The sequence below is a fragment of the Oryctolagus cuniculus genome, chromosome 9 (genome assembly GCF_964237555.1).
Source record: "Oryctolagus cuniculus chromosome 9, mOryCun1.1, whole genome shotgun sequence".
Taxonomy (NCBI): domain Eukaryota; kingdom Metazoa; phylum Chordata; class Mammalia; order Lagomorpha; family Leporidae; genus Oryctolagus; species Oryctolagus cuniculus.
The window spans coordinates 689,198-705,423 of NC_091440.1; the positions used below are offsets into that span (position 1 = coordinate 689,198).

The window sequence follows — 16,226 nt, forward strand, 5'->3', positions numbered from 1 at the left end:
GGTTTCTTCGTGCAAACAGCATAGGAAGACAGCAGCCCAGGGTCACACGTGGCGTGGCCTCGCGCTGGCAGGCCGAAGCTGTTCCTGTGGACACTGCATGGGGACCTGGTCCTGAGCTAGAACTGCTGGAGCTGCCACTCCCGCCTGGGTGCTCCCGCTCCACTGGGCTGGACGGCGCGGCAGGTGCAGTCGGCTCTGGCGTGGCTGGCCTGCGCCCACTTCAGGCCCTCCCGTTCTGCTTCTTGGACAAACGCCTGTTCCTCAGGAAGTTGGGGTCTGCCCATTGAGAGACTCGTATCTTGGGACTGGGCCTTCTTGGTGCCACTTTGAGGACGTGCCGTATGTGGGTGGCTTTTGGACCTCAGCATGTGTGCCCTGTGACCCGCAGCTCCCCAAGCTCCTGGGACCACCCAGCCTTTACACACCTGTGTTTGTTTTTCTTTAAAGATTTCTTTATTTGCTTGAAAGAGTTACAGAGTGAGGGAGAGACAGGGAGAGAGATCATCTATCTGTTGGTTCACTCCCCAAATGACTGCAACAGCTGGTGTGGGCCAGGCTGAAGCCAGGAGCCTGGAACTCCGTCCTGATGTCCCACGTGGGTGCAGGGGCTGAGGCGCTTGGGCCACTGCTGCTGCTTTCCCAGGTGCGTCAGCAGGGAGCGGGATCAGAAGTGGAGCAGCGGAGACTCAAATCGTGCCCCTGTGAGAGGCCGGCGCCACAGGTGGTGGCTTTACCGGCTCCGCCACAGGGTCGGCCCCTAAATGACCTTTTCTAAATCTTCCAGGAGTGGTTCTGGGAACCCTGCCGCCCTCACACCCTGAGTGCAATGCTGTTATTGGCACGTTTCATGGATTTCTTTGAAGCACTTAAACCACAAAGTTTTGTTTTTAGAAGGTTATGAAAAAGGAACCTTCTCACAAAAAAAGAACCAAAACTTTCACCTTCTAAGAGAGCAGAGTGAAAAAATAGTTGCGGGGCCGGCTTGTGGCTCAGTGTTGAGGCGCTGCTTGGGACGACGTCCTGTTCAGAGCGCCCAGGTTCCAGTTCGGGCCCCTTCGGTTCAAGCTTCCTGTGAGCGCACACCCTGTTAGGCAGCAAATGATGCTCAGGGACTCGGGGCCCTGCCACTCCCATGGGAGACCAGATTGCGCTCTGGCTGTTGCTGGCATGTCAGGAACGAACCAGCAGCTGGGAGTCTGTCCCCCACCTCCTCTGCCTTTCAAATAAATAAGACAAATACAGATTTTAAAGGTTCAGTCTGCTCCTTAAAGAGAATTGTCCAAATGGCGTGGTTTGTGATGCTCGTTTCCACTGTGCGTGCGCACGCTCACACACACACACAACACACACACACACTGTGGGGAGCAACTCGGACTAGACTGAGTTACTGGAATTAAGACTTATTCTATGCATCTGCTCTCCCACAATATGGCGCTGGGAGAGGAGGTAACAGCTTCTACACAGCTGCCTCCAGTTCAACCAATAAACTGCAGGACCTGCTCCTGATTGGAGGAGAGCAGCGTACTCGGCGTGTGGGTAGCAGAGTTGGGATTGGTGGAAGAGGACTATAAAGGAGGAGAGAGACAACATGCACCAGGAACATCTATGGGGAACATCTGAAGGAACACCTGTGCAGCCCCCGAGAGAGCCGGCCGGCGGTGTGCTGCTCCCCTGCGGAAGTGGGGAAAGTGGCCAGGGGGAACCGCCCTTCCACGGAGGTGGAAGGGACGGTAGCCAACCCGGGAAGAACCAGCAGCAAACCCGGGGAGGGCCGAGCAGACAAAAGAACAGCGCAGGGTCCTGTGTCGTTCCTCCACGAAGAGGGGGAGCGACACACACACACAGTTATAAGCAGGCACTATTCTTTTTAACAATGGAATGTTGTCAACAGGGGCCTGGGGGTGGCTGGATTAACAATGGCTCCAGGACGCCAACAGGGCACACAGCAGGGCACCATGCTCAGATGACACAGGAGGAAGGCAAGGGTGTGATGTGTGATGTAAGCCATGGTTAGCCTGGCCACCGTCGGTTCCTGCTAGCGAAGGAGAGGTCAGGAGCAGGACAGAAACGTTAGTTAAGGACGACGGCTGAGGCTGTGGTCCCCACGTGACATCCTGGGCTGAAGGACTGAGGGCTCCTCGCCTGTTCATGTAGCAGCTGGAGCTACGCCAAAGGGCCCTACGTGTCCTTTTTCTTTTACCTTTTAAAAAATATTTATTTTAAAGGCAGAGTGACCTGAGAGAGCACGAGAGCAAGCTTCCATCTGCTGGTCACTCCACAAAGGAGGCAGCTGTGAGGTCTGGGCCAGGCCCAAGCCTGCCCGGGGCTCTCACATGCATGCAGGGGCCTAAACACTTGGGCCATCCTCTGCTGCAGGCTTGGAAGCAGAGCAGTGGGGGATGCCGGCCTCACAAGCTGCGGCTCAGCCCACTGTGCCCCAACGATTTTGTAAAACAGTGACACCCACTTGGGTGTCCCATTCTCACAACCGTATACAGCCACGGACCCGCCAGCTGGATCAGGACCCAGGAGTCCCAGGGCCGGTCCTCTGGGCCACTTCCTGTCTCTGGGCACGCACTTGCTTCTCCTGTTACGATGCCCATGCAGATGGCAGCACGTGCCGCTGTGCATCATGTATGAGGGAGTCCCCGTCGAGCGTGCCACCTGTTCACTCCAGCTGTCGGCCTGCCCCGTCACCTGAGGAGCACTGGAATCACCCCAGGTTCTTGGTTGTCTCAGAGAAAGCTGCTCTGAGCTGTGTCCAGGTCTTCCTGTGGATACCCGGGTGTGTCCGCAGGCCGCTGTTACTACCCATACAGTTTAGTGATCTGCAGTGTCACAGCATCTGGGCTACTGGACCAGAGTGCGGATCTGTCCATGTGGGCAAACTGACTTTGTCTTCCCGGGCACGGACAGCGTGCGTCTGTTTCTCCACGGCTCTTTCAGCTCTGTGCGCTTAGCCTCGTCATCTTGAAGCTCCAGCAGCGGCCTCTGCCCACATGGTCACCTCGTCCTCAAGTTTGCTCTGGTGCCCGTGTTGGCAAGCCGGGACACGTCCTGTTGTGCCCCCCCCCCCCCCCCCCCCCGCTGGTGCAGCGTTTGGGTCCCTCCCTGGTGCCCACATGGGAGACCCAGGCAGGCTGAGTCCAGGCTCTGCTTCAGCCTGGCTCATTCCTGCTTTCGCATGCACTCGGGGAGTGGACCCGAGCGTGGTGTTGTCTGCTGTCAAACACATCAAAAGTGAGAGCGCAGGACAAAAACGCCATGCTGCAAATAGAAGGCAACATGAAACGTCTCGGTTTCTGGCACTCACTCGTGTGGCTTCTGAGAGTATTCTCTGGGTTGCAGAGTGTGGAGTCACATGTCCTGGGGTCGAGGGTGACTTGGTCAGTAGAGATGACGAATCTCAGTCTACACATCCAAATAATCCGATGAGAGCCGGCAGGACGCTGAGGCAGGGCGGCACGGGAAAGCCTGGCCCTCATCTCATCTCGCCTGGCGGTGCGTGAGTCAAGAATCGGCAGCTGGAAAACGTCAGTTACACCGTAAGGAAGCCCAGGCGGGCCCTCAGAGGGTCCCTCAGACGGTCCCAGCTGCCGGCTGAGGGCCGCGGCTTTCTGTTGCTTCCTAAGTTTGTAACTTTTTATTTAAGAACGTCTTCAACACAGAGGCTCTCTAGCAGCCACAGCAGGGCCGTCCACGCCGTTACGGGGGTGTGAACGGGTCCCTGTGCTGGCCTGTCAGGCTGGTGGACACCCAATCACCCAATTAAGGCTGATGACCGCAAGCACCTGGGCAGCGGGGAGGCCTCTGTCCAGCTCAGAGGGGACTGCTGGGTGGTTGGTGGCACCTGGGCAGCGGGTGGAGCTGTGGCGAAGACTCTCAGGCCGCGGACGTTACCCAAGAAGGCTTTGGATGCAAGAAGAGAGCAAGTATACACTTGGCACACGCCCATGCACGCACGCACGCACTCACGCAGAGTGCGAGGCCACAGAGTGACCAGTTCTGCACTCAGCCCAGCTCCTGGGAGGTCGGCTGCGTTCCCTTCCTGATGTGCACACACACTGCAGCCCTCTGCACGCCACCCGTGCGTCTCCATTCCTGCCATGGACAGCACCAGGGTGCTCCACAGCGGGGACCCCTGCGAACCCCAGACCGGGCTGCCTGGTCTGCACGTCCTGCTCGGCTGTGGTGTCCCCCAGGGGCTGGAGGCAGCCTGTACCCCGGGCCGCCGCCCGTGCCCCCACTACACTGACCTCCTCCACACCTTAGATGGGGCAACCGGGGTCTGTCCTGGCCTGCTCCACCCTGGGCAGGGCGTGTCCATCCCCTCTGATTCCCCAGGGCCCAGCAGCCCTGTCCTGACCACCCCATGGGACCCCTACTGGACAGCCCTCCTGACTCAGTCCTCTCAGCTCTCCGGTCTGCCCTGCCGCGGCCCTGAGCAGCCACAGCTCCCTGCACACGGTCACCATCACAACTAAACCCCAGCCCTGCCCTGTGTGGTGGCCCCCGGCCCGGGTAAGGCGGCCTCTGCCGTTCACACGGTCACTTCACCATCGTGCCAGTGCCCCGCCTTGCAGGCATACAGGGGACTTAGTGGCCCGCTCCTTCTGTCGCGGCTCTCACGGCTTCTCCCTCTCCTTTCCTGTGCACCTGCCTCGCCAGCGACTCCCCGTGCCCGCCGACCCATAACAAGCACTGAATGAGCCATACTCCCCCGAGCAGTGGGCCACGCGTGGCGGGGCGGCCAGCGGGCCGCGTCCCTGCTTCTGCCGCCCTGGAGACGGCGGAGCACCGGCTGAAGAGGTACGAGGAGCGTGCCATTTGCATACCACAGAGTTTATTACTGCGATTTTAAGGCCTGTTAGACTATTCGAAGTCAGTCCACATAAATTACATTAACAATCTCCAGACACAGTGAACTTAAAATTGAAGAAGTAGAAGTAGAAGTCTATCTGGTCTCTCCCACACCACATATCAGAATTCATAAACAAAAATTTACAAATATAGAAATAATGAAGAATAAGGATTTAAGATGGGAACCCAAAGGATGTCATATCCTAAACACGCATGTTTCAAAAACGAAGAATCTTTTAATAATTTACCACAAAATCAAATTATATAAACTTGGTGTATTCCAGAAAATATTGCTTTAAATACTTATACCATGATCAAGGTTCCTTTGGTAGCTTTGAATCAAAGTGAAACATGCTCTTATGTCAAACAGAAAGCACTCTGAAATGTGATCACAGTCACACACTGACACCCCCACGGAGCTTCCAGGGAGCTGCTGGGCTGCGCGCACACACACACACACGCACACGCACCCACGCACACCCACCCACACACACACGTAGCCAGATACCAACAAAAGCCTTTTAATCTTTTGACAAAATAACTTCTGTTTCACAATGTCAAGACTTCAAGTCTCCTAGAAAACTTTTTAATAGTGGTAGAGCAGAGAACGAGGGCTGTCCCTGCACAGGACTGTAAAAACCAAACCTGACTTTATTATTATAGTAATCATACAAATACTGCAATTTAAAAAAATCAAACAGCAGTTTCCCCAATGCCAAAAACCAGGGACTGCTAGACTCAATCTTAGAATGAACACACCAACACACGAACCCCCAGGCCCTCAACCGACAGCGCGCGGAGCTGGGCGGGACTGAAGGTGCTGGCAGCCCCGGCCCTCGCCTGAAACCCGAGTTTCAGGAATCCAGTCAAAAAGCCCGAAACGTTTGGAAAAACAGAACACACAGGTGCGGGCTGCTGAGGCTGCATCACTGGGCGGCCGGTGGAGCACGAGGGGCGTGGCTTCAGGCATCTTTAGAGCGAAATGCAGCATGTAGGGTCTTCTCGGCGCACTCGTGACCACACACACAGAACCGAAGCAGCTCAGCTCCTGCCCCGGGAACACGACCTTCTGAGGGCCGCCTTTAACCAGCGTCTCAGTCTGCACAAAGCAATAGGAACAATTTAAATGCCTAAAAGAACCAGAGGGGGAAAAGATACTTATGCCGTCTGGAGACCCAAGCCCTGTGGGGACAGCCCAGAATCAGCGCTCTCCCGTCTCGTCCAGGGCCCACAGCGGGCTCCAGCAGAGTCCCGGCGACGCGTGGAGGCGCCCCGTCGCTCTGAAGATACATTCTAGTGTTTCTCTAACGCAGACACGGCTGACGTCACGCCACATAGTGGTACTGGTTGGGATTGTCTTTGTCTCTCTCCATGTAGTCTCTGTCTATAAGAGATTCGATTCTCTTCTTCAAATCGCCAGGCTGAAAAAGCAAAGCAGAGTCCCCGATCACTGGGGTGCCACGCATGCCAATACTCACACGTGACGCGATGCTGTCCCAGAATCACTGCCACTGCACACGCACTGTGCACACATCCCTCTAACTGCACACAGGCAACGCTCAAACGAATGCCGTTTTCTACCTAAGAGAATCTGACTGCCCTCAGTGTGGTGTCCCGGGGGTGCAGGAGCATACGCAGCCCCTGCTTTCAGCGGCGCGTGCACAGCAGGGGAGGCCCCACGCACGCAGGCGAGTGCGGAAGGACCCCGTCCCTGGGCACTGGCTCTGTTACCACTCACTGACCACATTCACTGTGTCCGCACCGCATGATACAAACTCCAGTGGCCCTGCCACCTGCGCACCTCCCAGTCCACCGCATTTGGAAGCACCTATGTGAGTGCATGAGCAAGGCTCTCCCTCCACAGGGTTTCCCACAGGGCACCCTTCTGCGGCGACGGGCCACGCGGTTAAGACACAGTGGGAAACGCACTTCCCTTAAAGGCAGAGCAGGAGCTCGGGCAGCCGCGTGCCGGGCTGGCCACGCAGCCCTGCACTTGCTCGTCGGGCCTCTGGGCCGACAGAGGAGCGCGGACACCGGCCCTGGCGTGGGGGAGGACAGCAGCAGCCGTGACAGTGTTTCACGCTGATGCACGTCACCTCTGGGGGCACAGGGCTCAAGCACCGGCCGCTGTCCCACGGTGTCCCCAGTTCCCACAGCACAGGGCCAGGGGACTGGGAGCTGGTGGCAGGCAGAGCTCGTGACTCCCGGGCTGACCACACACCTGCTGGGTCTCCTTAATGCTGCCCTGCCTGCGTGCGTCCCACGTGCAGGGCAGTGACTCGGCGCTGGGGGTCAGAACGGACACCTGACCTGAGGCTGAGATGCTCTGTGGCTGCTAACTGCAGAACAGGAGTTCTCACTGCCCTCTCCTCGCAACCCCGCGAGCACCGCTGAGAAGTCTGTCCAGACACCCACGGCACATCCGCCCTTCCTTCTTGAAACAGGCACCAGTGGAATACGCCGGCCAGAGCCCTGTCCCCCAGCACACTGCATGCAGACGATCACCACTGACCGAGGCCACAGATCTGGGCCCCAGGACGGCTGCTGGCACAGCACCACGCACTCAGGCGCCCACGCTACACTCACCTTGACCGGAAACTTCAGCTGATTATACAACTCAGAAACCAGGAGATTGTGACCCAGCGTCTTCCTCATCTTCATTATTCTGACGATGGCAGCATCGATCTGATACTGTCGATCCTGAAACACCCGCTCAGTGGTGCTAACCTGTTCCTCAACCTGGACAAAAACAGGGAAGAGGTGAAAATGTCTTTCAGTATGATTTCAGGTTGTCGAGTTTCATGAGAAACGCAGAGAGAGGACAGACAGGATGAGTCCTGTTTTATTATGCGTTTTGACTTGTTCCCATAAAAGCTAGCTTTCCAGAATAGCAAATCTCTTAAGCCAAAAGAAAAATAATTTATAAAATTCATGTTATTACAAATATTAAAAATTTGGGCCTGGCGCTGCGGCATAGCAGGTTAAGCTGTCGCCTGCAGTGCCAGCTCCCATATGGGTGCCAGTTTGAGTCTTGCTGCTCCACTTCTGATCCAGCTCTCTGCTGGGAAAGCAGTGGAGGATGGCCCAAGTCCTTGGGCCCCTGCACCCGCATGGGAGACCCGGAGGAAGCTCCTGGCTCCTGGCTCCTGGCTTCGGATCAGCCCAGCTCCGGCCGTTATGGCCGATTGGGGAGTGACTCAGTGAATGGAAGACCTCTTTCTCTCTGCCTCTCCTTCTCTGAGTAACTCTTTCACATAAATAAATAAATCTTTAAAAACAAACAAAAAACCCAAATATGCAACAATTCTACATATCATAGATTGAGCCTATCAGCATAACACAAAACAAAGCAAAGCGCAATGGCCGTGAGGATCTGTTCCGGAGACAGGAGCTCTGCCCCGCATCGGGAGCCCAGGAGTGTAGCTGACAAGTCAGTGTGTGGCCAGCCTGGCCCGGCTGGGAAGGCATCGTCTAGCTTACAACCCGCTCCTGACTTAAACACACGATGAGGAGCAGTTCTTGGGAGCAAACAGCGAATACCAGAAAGAGCTTTACCTAACAGCAACCTATGAGGGTCTGCAGCTGAAGTGGGGGGGGGGGGGTGGTTCAGGACGGGGCAGGCCCCAAGCCATCACATTGTCAAAGGAACCCTTTATCCAGAAGACTGCCATTCCTCTACTGAACTCAGGACAAGGAGAAAGCCTAGTTGCACTGCACGTTCTTTTTAAGATTGATTTATTTATTTGAAAGGCAGAGCTACAGAGGGAGAGAGGGGGAAAGGGAGGGAGGGAAGAAAAGAGAGAGACAGACACAGACATGGACGGATCTCCACCAGCCGGTGTACTCCCTAGGAGGCTGCAGTGGCCCGAGCCAGGTGGTCTGAAGGCAGGAGCCGGGACTCTCCTGGTCTCCCACGTGGGTGCAAGACGTGGTTTAACCACTGCATGCTGCACCACAGCACGGGCTCTGCACCGCTCCCACCTTACCTGGAGCAAAGTGCGGCCTCTGGCAACTGCTGCTGGACAAGACTGAGCGCTTCCCCAAACAGGGACTTAGCCCGCAACTGTTTTTATTTTTTTAAAGATTTATTTATTTATTTGAAAGTCAGAGTTACACAGAGAGAGGAGAGGGAGAGGGAGAGGGAGAGGGAGAGGGAGAGGGAGAGAGGGAGAGGGAGAGAGAAAAGGCACAGCGAGCCCCAGGAGACGGCTGACCACCCTCTCCCCTTACAAGTCTGCAGCAGGGGCACACGATACGCCAGAGACCAGGTCATGGGGGGCACAGATGACAGACACAGGACATGTGAGAGGGGACACAGGACGTGTGAGAGAGGGCACAGACACAGGACATGTGAGAGAGGACACAGGACATGTGAGAGAGAGGACATAGGACGTGTGAGAGAGGGCACAGACACAGGACGTGGTGAGAGGGGACACAGGACGTGTGAGAGGACAGGTCTCCCATGTGCCCTGGCTTCTCACGGACACTCCCCGACATGTGTCACGGTGGCCGATGCCTGGCTGTCGCCCGGAGCCGTCCCCTTGGTGCTGCACGTGTGGGTTTGGATAAATGGGCAGAGCACACAGAGTGGTTTCTCCGCCCTCAGCTGTCTGTGCTCTGCCTTCGCGTCTCCCCCTCCTCAGCCACCTAAGAGGTGGCACAGAGATGTGCACGTGTATCTACATGTGTATGTACACGTGTACATATGAAGTGAACAGGGCAAAACATCAAAAGTTGTTAAATTTTAAAGCTAAAAACATAAACTAACAAAACAGTAATTTCACAAAACATGTGAATTAGATTAGTATTTGATCCATTCAATTTCTCATTTAAAAAAATTTTAAGCATGAATTCTGCTAACGAGAATGTGAATACTTGTCTATTAAAGAAAATCCAGTTTAATGGGTTTTGTAGGCAACATGTACCAAAAGGAAACCAAAACTTCTTGTCGTTTCATACGGCAAAGTCATTTCTCGAATATAAAACCACAATTAGGAAACAGCTTTCCACACAATTAAGAACCCGTTTCCTGCCCGTGTCCTGGCCAAGCCGGGGACGACTCACCCCTGGACACGTCCCACACGACCACTCACGTGCCCGGTGCCGCTGCCCAGTGTGCGCCTCTGACCTGCGTTTCTTCTGGGGGAGCACACCCCTGTCCAGGGGAGCACGGCGGGGCAGACACAGCGTCTACACAGAACCCAGCACTCCCCAAGGCCCCTGCGCACACCCGTCTAGACTGGGGGTTTAGGGGGACAAGGCGGCAGGGGCAGCGGTCCCCACCCTTCTGGACCTGTGACCTGGCGAAATCACACAGACACGGCCCCGCCCGAGGCTGGGGCTCAGAGCATCTAAAGGTGCAGCAGCGGGCCAGACACGGCGCTGGGCTCTGGAAGCGCCGTGCACTGTGTGCGTAGCCTTCTGTGAACAGCAGTGACCACCGCTGTGTCCGCTGACTGGCATCAGCTGTTCCAGGAGCAGTGTGTGAAGAAGTCACCCCGAGACGAATGCCTCCCGGGGAGCAGCACAAAACCGCAAGACAAAATGCATACGTACGGTCTCCTTCATCTGGATCTGGTTGATCTTTATCCTGAACAGCTTGTGCTTGAAGTCTGCGTTGAAGAGGAACTTGTCCCCGTCCTCCACCTCCTTCCCCTTGGGGCTCTTCAGCAGCACCCGCGCCTTCCCGCACGCCAGCGACTGCAGCGTCCGCCGCAGCTCGCTCTCCTCTGAAGGGAAGCAGAGGCAGGAGGGTCAGCATCAGACAGCAGGGGGTCCTCTGGGGAGGGCGGTGGGCACCCCACATCGAGGGCCTGGGGAGTCCCAGCTCCGCTTCCAATCCGGCTTCCTGCGACGCGCCCCTGGGAGGCAGCACTGAGGGTCCCGGCACCCTCGTGGGAGACCTGGAGCTCTGGGCTCCTGGCGCAGGCCTGGCCCCAGCTGGCTGTTGTGGGCATGTGGGGCGTGAGCCAGCAGCGGAGGATCACTGTCTGCCTCTAATACGCAGAAAAGAAATGCTGCTGCCCAGTGCGGCCAGCAGTGCCGCGGGCGGTGACTCGCGGCATCGCCTACCTATGCCGGTGGCCATCTTGATCTCCTCGAAGCTGAACCCGTCGCCCTCGTTGAACATGAGCAGCACGAGCGTCTGGAACAGGGACACCTGGAACTCCTTCTTGCCCTTCGAGAGAACAGAGCGCCACAGCTGAAGCTAGCCTGAGCCCACTCCTGGCCTCCTTTCTGCTCTCCAACTTTTGTGAGGGGAAGAACTTACTCGTCATACCAAATGGGAAGAAACAACATTACAGAACGTGAAAGAACACAATGGCCATCAGGAATAGTCCTAGAACATCTTCTCCTGGAGTCTGTTTTGCAGTAGCAAAACTCTTTCATCAGTTCTGCGGACCTGGAAGGGACTGCCGGCTACTGGAAGCTGACGCCCGCAGACGCGACAGCCCCTTCCCCTCCACTCTCGAGCACAGCGGGGTCCTCTCAGCGGCAGCAGGGACACTGACGCCAGCACAAGGCCGAGGAGGCTCCGTGACAGCACAGGGAAGGGAGGGGCAGCCGGCAAAAAACCTCGACACCTCTGTCCAGACGGAACAGGGGCAGGTGTTCTGGGCGTACCAGGGTAAACTGCCGCTTGCGATACCCTCATCCTGTACTGCAGTGCCAGTTCAAATCCTGGCTGCTCTGCTTCCGATCCAGCTCCCTCACGTGCTGGGGAGGCAGTGGAGGATGGCCCAGGTACCTGGACCTCTGTCACCCACGTGGGAGTCTTGGGAGCTCCTGGTTCCTTGTTTTGCTTGGCCCAGTCCTGGCTGCAGCAGCCATTTGGGGAGTGAACCAGAGAGAGGCAGGAGTGCCTGGTTTGAGTCCTGCTTTGCTCCGATTCCGGCTTCCTGCGACTACGCACCCTGGGTCCTGGCCACCAATATGAGAGACCTGGACTGAGTTCCTGGCTCCCGGCTCCAGTCTGACCCAGCCTGGCCACTGCAAACAACTGGGGAGTAAACCAGCAGATGGGAGCTTTTCCTCTCTCTGCCTTCCAAACGAAAGCAAATTAAAGAAAAATGTAAAATCACAAAATACACACATGGGTCATCGACTCCCTGAGCCCAGGCTATGGCAGGACTACTGCATCTGGCGTTCCTGGGCAGCAAGTGCCCACGGCTGCCTGCACCTGCATCCCAGCCTGCGCTGGTGAGCACGCTCCATGCTCTGTGCAGACAACCGAGGGCCAAGGAGGCCGTGTCGGGGGCTCCAGCAGACCCAGGCGTGTGTGGGGACAGCTGCCGGCAGGCGAGACAGAGGCCGAGTTTAACTAACAACTGTGGACGAGGCTGGGATGACAGAAGTTAACTTCCTCACACCTGAAGGACTGGGCTTTGTGGTTTTATGTAGACGACCCCGCACAACAATACCACACGTGTACACAGAGGAGCGCGTTACAGTAGCTCTGTGAGGCAGGAACTTAACAACGCCTTTGCTGAGCGTGGTTTATTTGAAGAATCAGAGCCTCTCCCACACGTGTTCTGCGACACGCGTTCCCGCCCTTGCAGTACAGGGTAAGCACTGCACGGAAAACTCCCGCTCATTCCCCTGTGGGACGTCGCAGGCAGAGGAGTCCTGGAATGGGACTGTCCGCGTTCCGAGACGAACCATAAAGCTCACCAGGGTACCGTCCTCCCTCAGCAGCGCCTCGGCCGGGCGGGGACCTCGGGCAGCGGCTGGGAGCCAGCCCCCTGGGTGAGCTGCACTGCTGTGCTCTTCTCTGCTAGAAGCCGGTTTTCTGCTGATGGGGGTCTCGGGTTTTCTGGGGGATTACTTACCCCTTACCATTCGTTTTACCGAGTAAATGAAATAAACAAAAACTCACTTCCTTAAACTCCGCTTTCAGAACAGCATGTCCCAAAGTCGTCTGCCACTGAAGTTTCCGGCCGCTGTGCTTCCCGAGGTAGAAGGTCTTAAACACTTCCTGAAGTTTAACCATCTGCAAGCACACGGAACAGCGCGCATCACACCCAGCACCACTACCCCGAACCGCACCTCGTTCAGCTACACTTCTTCCCGCTGTCACAGCTCCATGACAGTCAGTTATTCCTCTGGACTGTACTCCCTAAGAAGACACTTGCTATCCTTGGAGTCTGGGGTTTCCCGTCCCATCTGGGACCTCGTTTGAACTGGAATGTACCAGAGGGTGCTCACTGCAGCCAGCCACAGTCGCGGTGCACTGAAGACCGTGGCCAGCTGTGCAGAGGCCGTCCCTGGTCTCGGCTCACACTTCCTGCATCCTGTGCCCTGGTGCTGCTCCTGATCTGAGACAGGAAGTGCTGTGTGGTTACGACTTCTTCCTGGGTTCATTTTTCCTTCATTCTTTTTAAATACTCAACAAAGTTTCTCACTTGCCTTAGCTGGACCGGGCTGGACAGTGTCCCCCAATACTCATGACCACGTAGGACCCCAGAACGTGACCTTACTCGGCAACTGGGTCTCTGCAGACAGAGCTCATTTAGATGGGGTTGCACCAAGTAGCGTGGGCCCTCGCCCCACGGCTGGTGTCAGTGTAAGAGATGCACACACACAGGGAGGCTGGGAACGGAGGGACGTGTCTGTCAGCCAAGAAACAGGAGCACCACAGCCCCCGAGCTGCAGACGGGCCTGGTGGGTTCCTCCAAGGCCCTCCGGAAGGAGCTGGCAAGGTGGCTGGATGAACAGGAGCCTACGTGTATGCGAGGAGCCAAAGGAAAATGGGGATCTCTGTGGGACGGGACAGGACGCAAGCCAGCATTTACACATCGGAGTCTGTCCACGCCCAGCCCCTCTCTGGGGCAGTGCAGGGGAAGCCGCTCTGCTCTTCACAGCAGGCTACTGTGAAGTGCTGGGGGAGACTCCACACCCAAGCCCACACCAACACCCGTAACAACTCGGGGGTCCTCAGCTGCCAGCCTGGTCTGCCCGGTGAGCTCTCTTCATTACACTACTGTCTCTCACCTGAGAACTCTAAGCAATGGCTCTCCAGTAACAGAACCAGCCCCACCGAGGCCATGCCTGCCGACTTCCCGCCTCCAGACGCACGAGGGAACGCACCCCTGGTGTGTGGACACCCTCCCCACCCCCCATGGCACAGTGGTTCACGCGGCCCCGCAGTGCGGGGCTCTGCCACCGTCAGGAGTGCTGCAGGTGGGGAAGTCCCCGATCCAGGCGCTGGTGGCGTCTCGGAACTCTGGCCTGGTTCCACACTGCAAGGCCCCTCCCCTTCCCGGCCTGCCCTGCTGGGTGTTAACTCAGTGGGACTGGGCCTCCACCTGCAAGGCCGGGAGAGGCTAGCAGTGCCATGGCAGAACAGTGCCTGCGCTGTTCCCAACGGGCGCGGACGGTGGTCACTCTGGCGCTGTTCCCCAGGCCACAGGGACACTGGTCTCTGCGTGCCGACTCAGCGCTTGCTCACACACACAACGGCACGACAGGGGCACAGGACCCAGCACTCACTTCTGGCGTCAGATGCACCTCCATGGGCGTGTACGTCGGCCAGTAGCCCATCGTGAGGATGTTCACGGTGAGGTCGATGGGGCCTGGGTCACTCTGATTCTGCATGTGCTAAAAACACAGCGGATAAAGCCATCCCGTCAGACACCATCGGAACAATGATCAGAAACAAGGAAGCGGTGCAGTGCCCGAGGTGCAAGGGCGCACTGTGGTCCCCGCAGCGCGGTCCACGGCAGGCCTGGTCCCTCGGGTCCAGGGGCCCCTCTGCTCTGCCGGTCTGAATTTCAGCTACTTGAACGCACTGAGCGCTCACCTGCTTGAAGTGCACCATGATGTCCTTGGAGAGCTCCATGTCCTTGAACATGCCTTCCAGCTTGCTGGTGAACGCAGCCCCGCACTCTGCAAGGCCAAGGGGTGGTGAGGGCGGAGGTGGGCGCCGCGCAGCAGCCCGCCCGTGCAGGGGCGCGGCCCGCCCCGTGCTCACCATGCTTCAGCTTGGACAGCATCGACTTCTCGGCGTCCACTGAGGCACTTTTTCCAACCAGGAGTCTTTTTGCCAAATCCTTTTTATAAAACGCTTCAAAGACGTCTTTGCCTGTTTACAGCAGGTGAGAGGGAGGCACCGTTTAGGACAGGGGAGCTGCACCTGGAGTGCAGTTACACTTCGAGTGAGTCACTCTAGCTGCACTTCCGGATGCAAACCAGCTCCACGGACACTCAGATTCCCGGGTTAAACTCCCAAACGAAGAGACACGGCTGGATGTGGGTCATTTAAAAAGATGATTTACTTATCATGATAGACAGAGAAAGCTCCCACCCACTGGTTCATTCCCCAGATGCCCACCACGGCTGGGGCTCGATCTGGTCAGCCCAAAGCTGAAACCAGGAGCTCGATCCGGGTCTCCAAGGTGGGCGGCGAGAACTCATGCATTGTGGCCACCACCACCTGCTGCCTGGGGTCCGCACGAGCAGGCGGCCGCAGCGAGGCACGGCGACGCGGGCTGTCCGGCGGCCGAGTGCCCGCCCACCCTGAACAGCTCCTCACCGTGAATGAACCTGAACATGATCATGATCTTGTCCAGGATGCGCTCCAGCTCCTCATCTGTGGCTTCCTTGTTGCCTGCTCTCAGCTTTGAATCAACGTGCTTGGCTGTCAGAGTAAACGTGTAAGAAATCCAGAAACCAATCATTTGGAGCGTACAAAGTTGGAAGCACAGAACATCTCTACTTTCTACAAGCAGGAATCAGCAACACTTTGAAACTTTTCTATGACAAAAAGGCCAATATCTGAATTTCAGAGACAGGAACTTTCAAGTCATGTGAGGTAAACACTTCCCAAAACGAACAAGGCCAAGAGCGGGATTTTGACACAGCAGGTTTAGGCGTCTTAAAACAGGTGCCAGCGACCACCAGCTTGCTTGGGTTTCATTACACACCACGGCTGTGGGGACACGCCACTGCTGCGGACACTGCAAGGCCAGAACGCGCAGGGGACTTTCTGAAACACAAGGCAGCTTTTGGCTAAATCCAAGGGGATGCTGCAGAAATAGGGGCTTCTCTGCTTTGGGCTTGTTCCTGAGCCCATGCAAGCCACCCTGAGGTGTCAGAGAGGGGACCACAGCCCTCACGTGATGGAAGCCACAATGTCCCAAAGCCCCCTGGGAGCAACCACAGAGAAAGCGGCATGAAAGACAGCTGCCTGGTGAATTCTTCTGTTGATTTCATTAGTCTTTGAAAACTTACTATATTCTGCACAAACACAATCAAGGAAAACTGACTACTGAGCTCTATGTTCTACCATATAAGACTCCTGTATCACCGTGTTAATCTTTGCCTCTACCTGCCTGTAGATTAAAAACTTCTATGGACTCAGAAGTCCA

General features: G+C 56.6%; 1 protein-coding gene across 1 annotated transcript in view; it reads right to left on the reverse strand.

The window, feature by feature from the left end:
• Nucleotides 1–4,826: 4,826 nt before the first annotated feature.
• CUL4A (cullin 4A) overlaps nt 4,827–16,226 on the reverse strand; it is a 43,879-nt gene continuing 32,479 nt past the window's right edge. Inside the window, exons 12-20 of the mRNA XM_051841699.2 lie at nt 15,392–15,496; nt 14,831–14,941; nt 14,660–14,745; nt 14,350–14,457; nt 12,737–12,850; nt 10,933–11,038; nt 10,417–10,589; nt 7,447–7,599; nt 4,827–6,281 (exon numbers count right to left, since the gene is read on the reverse strand). Of these exons, the coding sequence (XP_051697659.2) occupies nt 6,186–6,281; nt 7,447–7,599; nt 10,417–10,589; nt 10,933–11,038; nt 12,737–12,850; nt 14,350–14,457; nt 14,660–14,745; nt 14,831–14,941; nt 15,392–15,496 (1,052 nt within the window). The 3' untranslated portion in view covers nt 4,827–6,185. The remainder of the gene's footprint in view (nt 6,282–7,446; nt 7,600–10,416; nt 10,590–10,932; nt 11,039–12,736; nt 12,851–14,349; nt 14,458–14,659; nt 14,746–14,830; nt 14,942–15,391; nt 15,497–16,226) is intronic.